We start from the raw sequence: 5,891 nt of genomic DNA on the forward strand, positions 1-5,891 counted from the left end.
TTTTTATATGAAACCGCCAACTCTTTTTCATTTAGAAATAATTTGTGTTAAAAATATGTAGTTTAAAGCAAACTGAATCCATATCGTCGTTTAAAGTACAAAACCGCGTATTAACATAATGCAAAACCGCGTATTTGAGGTTGCATAAATTATTTTGTTGAGTTCATATTTCAAAATTGTTCTATCTTTTATAAAGCAATCACATTCCGGACAAATGGATAAGCCTTGAGTCAAGAGCTTCGGTGAGCAAATCCAATTTTTTGCAAAAAATGCCAGTTACATGGTTTTGCAGAACGACGATACGCGGTTTTGTACTTTAAACGACGATATGTACATACTATATGCCAAGAACTAAACATGGAGATTATTGAAGGTTCTCATGAATGCTTTTTCAGCATGTGTCGTTGCAAATCGATCTTGCGCCAAAATTTCTCAGTGCATTTAATGCACTGTTGTGACTTTCCTGTAGTATGTATTGCCAGATGTTGTTTAAGGTGGCACAATTGAGTAAAAGATTTAGCACATACCTGGCAAATATGTTTGCGCTCATTTTGATGTTGGCTCAAAACATGTTTCTTTAGATGATCAAGTGTTGCAAATGGTTTATCGCAAAGCTCACATTTGTGTCGCTTTGTATGGGAATGAACGATGCGAATATGCTGCTTGAAATTGATATCGGAATGAAAATGTTTCTGACAATATGGGCATTCGTGTGCAGCCTGCATGGAACTGCGCAAATGCGTCTTTACATGATAGTTAAGTGCGGCATTGCTTTGAAAGATTTTATCGCATATTTCGCATTTTAGTGGTTCACCTTTACCGATTCGTACTACCTCACATTGAACGCGATGTGTTCTCTTATGATGTATCCACTGAGTATAATCCTTGAAACTAGAATCGCATTTATTGCAAATTAATACCCGTAGTCCGTGTTTGTGGGCACAGTGTTGTAAAAGAAACTTCTGACTCGACAAGCCTTCGTAGCATTTTGGACATTTGAAAGGGAATTCCGTGTTCTGAACAATGTTAACTTTAGCATTAGGGTCATCTTCATCGGTACTAGTCAAATGTAACATCTCTGGAAGGTTCAAGTCTAATGCATCCCAGCATTCAGAAAAATTAAAAGAGTTCTCATTAACATTATTCAGAAGAAACTCATCGAGAAATTCTTCATTCATTTCAATTTCGACGTCGTCTTCATCCTGATTTGCCGGCATAAGCAAATGCATTTCTTGATAGTGTTGTTGTAATGCTGGTCGCGAAAGAAACTCTATATGTGACTTCTCAGACCGGGGACATAGACTGCAATAGTATAATAGTGCACTGGCGTTGTGTGCACTGGAATTTACATGTTTAAGTAATTGCCCACGGCTTTTGTATGTTCTGGAGCACGGGACACATAAGTATCGCCCATTAGAATGACATTCACCAATGTGCTTCTCTAATGTTTCAGCGTTGGCAAACAAACTGCAGCAATATATACAAATACTAATGCCATTCTCTGCTTGAGATATGTGAAAGGCTTCGTGGACTTTGAGCTGGCGAAAAGAATTAAATATGTCCGAGCATTCACCACATTTATAAACACGTTTCTTGTAGTTTTCTAAATTATCACGTTGAATAACTGAGCATTCTGCACTTATCTTCTCGCTCTGGTCGAAGTAATCTTTAGGTAAAATTTTACGATATCTTCTAATACCCGTGCCGCTCTTTTGTATTTGCAAATTAAAAGAGCATTCCGCATCGGACATTAAATGATCTGAATTAAACACCATTTGACCTTCCGAAGAAGTTTCTGTACCAGTTATTAAATATTTCAACTCAAACTTCGATCCATCAACGGCCGTTTCCGTTTCGATTTCCTTCTCTGACGTAGCAGTTCGTGATTTTCCCGTAATGGTATTTTCCGACCTATCTGAAGATTGCTGATTGGGATCGGTGGCCGCCAATGCATCAAAAAAAGTTTGTTGAAGCCGTTCTCTTTCTGAAGACTTTATTGACTGAAAATTAGTACTAATAACGAATTTGTTAGAAACAATACGATGTGAGGTCAAGTTGGATTTATTCTATGCACATACTTGCGTGTTAGGAATCCAAAAATTGTATCAACAAATTCGTAGATCGTTTTATGCTCTCTGAAAATTCCAAATAAAATCCTGTCTAGATGCTCTTGCTCCATCACTGGCATGAGTAGCTAGGGATTTTCAGATACTTTTGTTTCGATACCAACTACTTTTTTACTCTAATCGTTGTTTCGATACCTGCTTCGTAAAATCTTAGGCGGTGGTCACACCATCAATACGGAACGCGATATCTGGATCGCGATCCTGAATCTTGATATTTATTGAAGGTGTAGCATCAAATACTGATGGATCGTGATACGGGTCGCAAAATATCTAGAAGTTTTGAAATCCAGATCACGGATCGTGGACCGCGCAATAAATATTGAAGGTGTAGCATATTCAAAACGCGATCCATACATTCCGTCAGTACATTTTGTACTCTCATAATGAGAACATCAAAAACGTATTCGCTCTCGGCTCTTAAAACCTTTAAGCACAAATTGAAAGCATTTAAATTATTTAATTTTAAAAGAATAATGGAATGCATTATCTTTAAATTATTGGAACAAAATATAAATATTTTCTTGCGGCATAATAAGCGTGCAGCACAAAAATTATGCAAATACTGACGCGATAAATATTGAATATTTAGCACACACTCACGATCCATCAATATGGATCACGATCCAAATTTCGCGATTTGTATTGATCGTGTAACAGGCGCCAGTTTAAACTTAGATTAACTTAGGGTTTACACCGGACAGTATTGTCAAGACAATTATGTCAAAATGATGTGTTTGTTGTAAACACGGCGAATTCATATTACAACAAACACATCATTTTGATATAACTGTCTTGACAATATTGTCCGGTGTAAACCCTAAGTTACCCGGAGCTCCCCAAAAATACTTAACATCAAAGTACAAAATATCACAAATATGAGTCATACATAATTGCTATGAATTGCTGCCGTATAAATTCAGGACATGCATTTGCTTGGATACTCCATTTGTGATGTAAACAAATGCTCAGCCGACGAAGCCGTTTTCCCAAACTTTTTTCTCAAAACCAGTTACAAATACAACCACGGGTTCTTGCGTGATCTTGTTTTTTTTGGTTCATGGGAACGCAATTATCAATGTGACGTAATAGCGCAATTTTTATGGTGAGCGTCACCACAGTACCCATTGTTATACAGTATCATACACAATACAGTGGTGTCAAATCTATTATTTCTTTAAGTTTCGGCGCTAAGCAACGCTTCTACTTCTAACCGAATTTAACTGCTAGGAATGTAGTAAATGCCACGATATTTTTATCATTCTTGACTAAAGGCTTTAAATTTGCCATGATACATAAGTTTCTGGCGTTCTCACCACTCAAAAGCAAAAGTGAGTGTAATTTTCAAAGAATGAAGGGGAATTATATGTCTCATGTGTTTTTTTATATTGGTGTTGGCGCGGAAACTCCGGCTACGGTGTTAACGCGGTTGCGCCGCGCCGCACATAGTTACTCATGCCTACTCAGCTCTCTCCATCGACAAATCTGCGAGGACGTCATGGACGAAAGACACAAGATCACGTAAGAACAAGCAAAGAACGTAAAGAACGTTCTTTGGCATCAATCAGCGCAATCTTGTATTCTTTCGGTGTTGCGTTATGTTATTTCATGACATTTGTTTCGTCACAAATATGGCAGCACTTTTTTGCGCGAATTTCTGTTGGGACCAGGCGAATTCATATTCGCCGTGGCTGGGCCAATTTAACTGTCAAAAACTGGCAATATCAATAACCCCGCCATCAAGTTGCTTTCCTCATCAAAATTCCTTGCTTTGGGTGCATATTTCGGTTTTCAAAACAAAACCAGGCTCAACCTTTTGTCTACACAAAAACAAAGCTTATAACAAGCTGAATAACACTCCTAGACGGTGGCATAGATAAAATTTAAAATTGGTTCGTCCATGGGCTACATTACAGTTCAGTGACCCTGCGCTGTCACGCTGACCCAATAAGGCAAATACCTTTGGAGGGAACATATTTTGGCAGATTTAGAAGTTTTTAATATACGGAAAAATAGCAAATTACACACATGCAATATTTCACAAGTGCCAGAGTTACTCAAGAATACTTCGATACGCCAAATACACTTTTTATTGGGCCATTCTCTATGTTTGTGATATTCTTTTACATCAAGTTGCTGTACATATTGGTTGCTTTATACATTTCGTTGCATTACATTAACACGATCGGCGACTAATACGCGGACATAGCTGGCATTAACGACGAAGCTGAGAGAGGGGTGAATCGTGGTGGGGGAGTGTAAACCAGCAATGTATCATTTTGTGGCCACTAGTGCGCCAGAGCCTTTGGATTTATCGGAAAAAGTACAAATACCAGGTCACATAATACAATACCTTAAGGATTTCCAAGTTGAGACGTTGCGGTTTTTACACCGTCATTTGGCTAATAGAGATTTTTGCATATTGAACGACGAGAGCGGCTTGGGAAAATGTGTGGCCACGACAGTATATCTAGGGGCGATAGCCAAGAACAAGAATTGTCTTATAGTTGTTCAAAACGATGATGACTTTGTGACGGGTTGGCAGTTTCATTTCGAAGTACTTACAAAACTGTCTGTTGGTGTTTTAGGATCAAGTAAGATTTCTACATAAATACACACATACATATATTATGCATGTCTAGTTTTCATAGATTATACCGCAAAGTTAAAAATAAAATGCACATGTTTTCTGAAAATACTAGCTGCACTCCGCTCGCTTAAATTTAATTGCAGCATTGACTTTAAATGCACATGTATATATATGTATATATATATATATATCATTCTAATTGCACTCTTATCTGCTACGAGCAGTAATGGACGTCATATTTACAAATTTTGTATTATTTTATGGTCACATTTCATAAAAGCATATCTATGTACGTACACATACCTATTTGTATTTTCTCTACTACATAGGCATCTTAGATCCTCCTCCCAATATAATTATTGCCAAATGGAGTACTCTACGTTCGACTGTCGTTGGGAGCAAATTTAATTTTGATTACATTATCGTCGACAACAGAGGACAAATGATGAATAATAACTTCTGCATGTCCATGCTGTTGAGTAACTACGAACATAAGGTCAACTTATTAATATCGAGTATTGACGTCACGGTAAATAGCATGCATTAGTTATCAATAAGTAGGATTTTATATATGGTTTTGGTACTTTTCTGATTGCAGGCCGATTTGAAATTGTTGCATAATTCGTTACGTTTGGGAGGTCGCTTGGAACATCAATATGAACAGTTTAAATCTTTCGAAGCCAAGTATAAACTGCCAGATTCCAAGGATGTACTTAATAAAACATGTGACCTGGAACAATATTTCTTAAAACGGGAAATGATAAGTGATTATTGCAAGTAAGAAAATTATTATTTTTTTATTATTTCAATTATTATATTTCCAACAGTAGCTCTTAAAATGTGGTTGAACCCCATACCAATTGATTGATGTAGTGCTTAAACTTTGTGAAGTGCTTAAACTTTGTATAAAAACATGCTAAAAGGAGTTTTTTGGTATGAGGAATCCATTTCTGCACTTATCTTTTTCTTGAAACTTCCACCAGAGGGTGCAACATTTCCTTCGACACTTATTTTCGTAATTTGGCAAACTCCAAACTGATTTTAGACTAATCGTTTCTTCGGCGAATTTGCTTAGAATTACACGTAGAATCCTATGCTATACGCGTATAGTGAAACAAAATTGATGCGCCCTAATATATGTATATTAATATGAAGCAGTCACAACTCTTCAATGTTTC

The 5,891-nt window shown here is 37.0% G+C and overlaps 2 protein-coding genes across 4 annotated transcripts in view; one reads left to right on the top strand and one right to left on the bottom strand.

The window, feature by feature from the left end:
• LOC118748071 (zinc finger protein 470-like) overlaps positions 1 to 2,233 on the bottom strand; it is a 2,644-nt gene extending 411 nt beyond the window's left edge. The window contains exons 1-3 of one of the 3 annotated variants that reach the window (XM_036482367.1): positions 2,079 to 2,233; positions 528 to 2,013; positions 7 to 463 (exon numbers count right to left, since the gene is read on the bottom strand). In XM_036482367.1, coding sequence (XP_036338260.1) covers positions 392 to 463; positions 528 to 2,013; positions 2,079 to 2,188 — 1,668 coding nt within the window. In that variant the 5' untranslated portion in view covers positions 2,189 to 2,233 and the 3' untranslated portion in view covers positions 7 to 391. Of the gene's footprint in view, positions 1 to 6; positions 2,014 to 2,078 lie in introns of those variants that run through there. The other 2 variants (XM_036482368.1, XM_036482366.1) reach the window with 2 other exon arrangements.
• Positions 2,234 to 4,365: 2,132 nt separating this feature from the next.
• On the top strand, positions 4,366 to 5,550 carry LOC118747640 (protein suppressor of underreplication-like). Its single transcript, XM_036481689.1, has 4 exons — positions 4,366 to 4,717; positions 5,043 to 5,242; positions 5,312 to 5,490; positions 5,541 to 5,550. Exons 1-4 carry the CDS (start codon positions 4,393 to 4,395, stop codon positions 5,548 to 5,550), a joined length of 714 nt encoding a protein of 237 aa, XP_036337582.1. The 5' UTR covers positions 4,366 to 4,392.
• The last annotated feature ends 341 nt before the right edge of the window (positions 5,551 to 5,891 follow it).

This window comes from Rhagoletis pomonella, unplaced genomic scaffold (assembly GCF_013731165.1).
Source record: "Rhagoletis pomonella isolate Grant_MI unplaced genomic scaffold, Rhpom_1.0 Rhpom_scaffold_00012, whole genome shotgun sequence".
Lineage (NCBI taxonomy): Eukaryota > Metazoa > Arthropoda > Insecta > Diptera > Tephritidae > Rhagoletis > Rhagoletis pomonella.

Coding starts and splice junctions, on each gene's coding strand:
- LOC118747640 (XM_036481689.1), top strand. CDS start 4,393: ATGTATCATTTTGTGGCCACTAGTGCGCCAGAGCCTTTGGATTTATCG. Junction 4,718..5,042: donor TGTTGGTGTTTTAGGATCAA/GTAAGATTTCTA, acceptor TCTACTACATAG/GCATCTTAGATCCTCCTCCC. Junction 5,243..5,311: donor TATCGAGTATTGACGTCACG/GTAAATAGCATG, acceptor TTCTGATTGCAG/GCCGATTTGAAATTGTTGCA.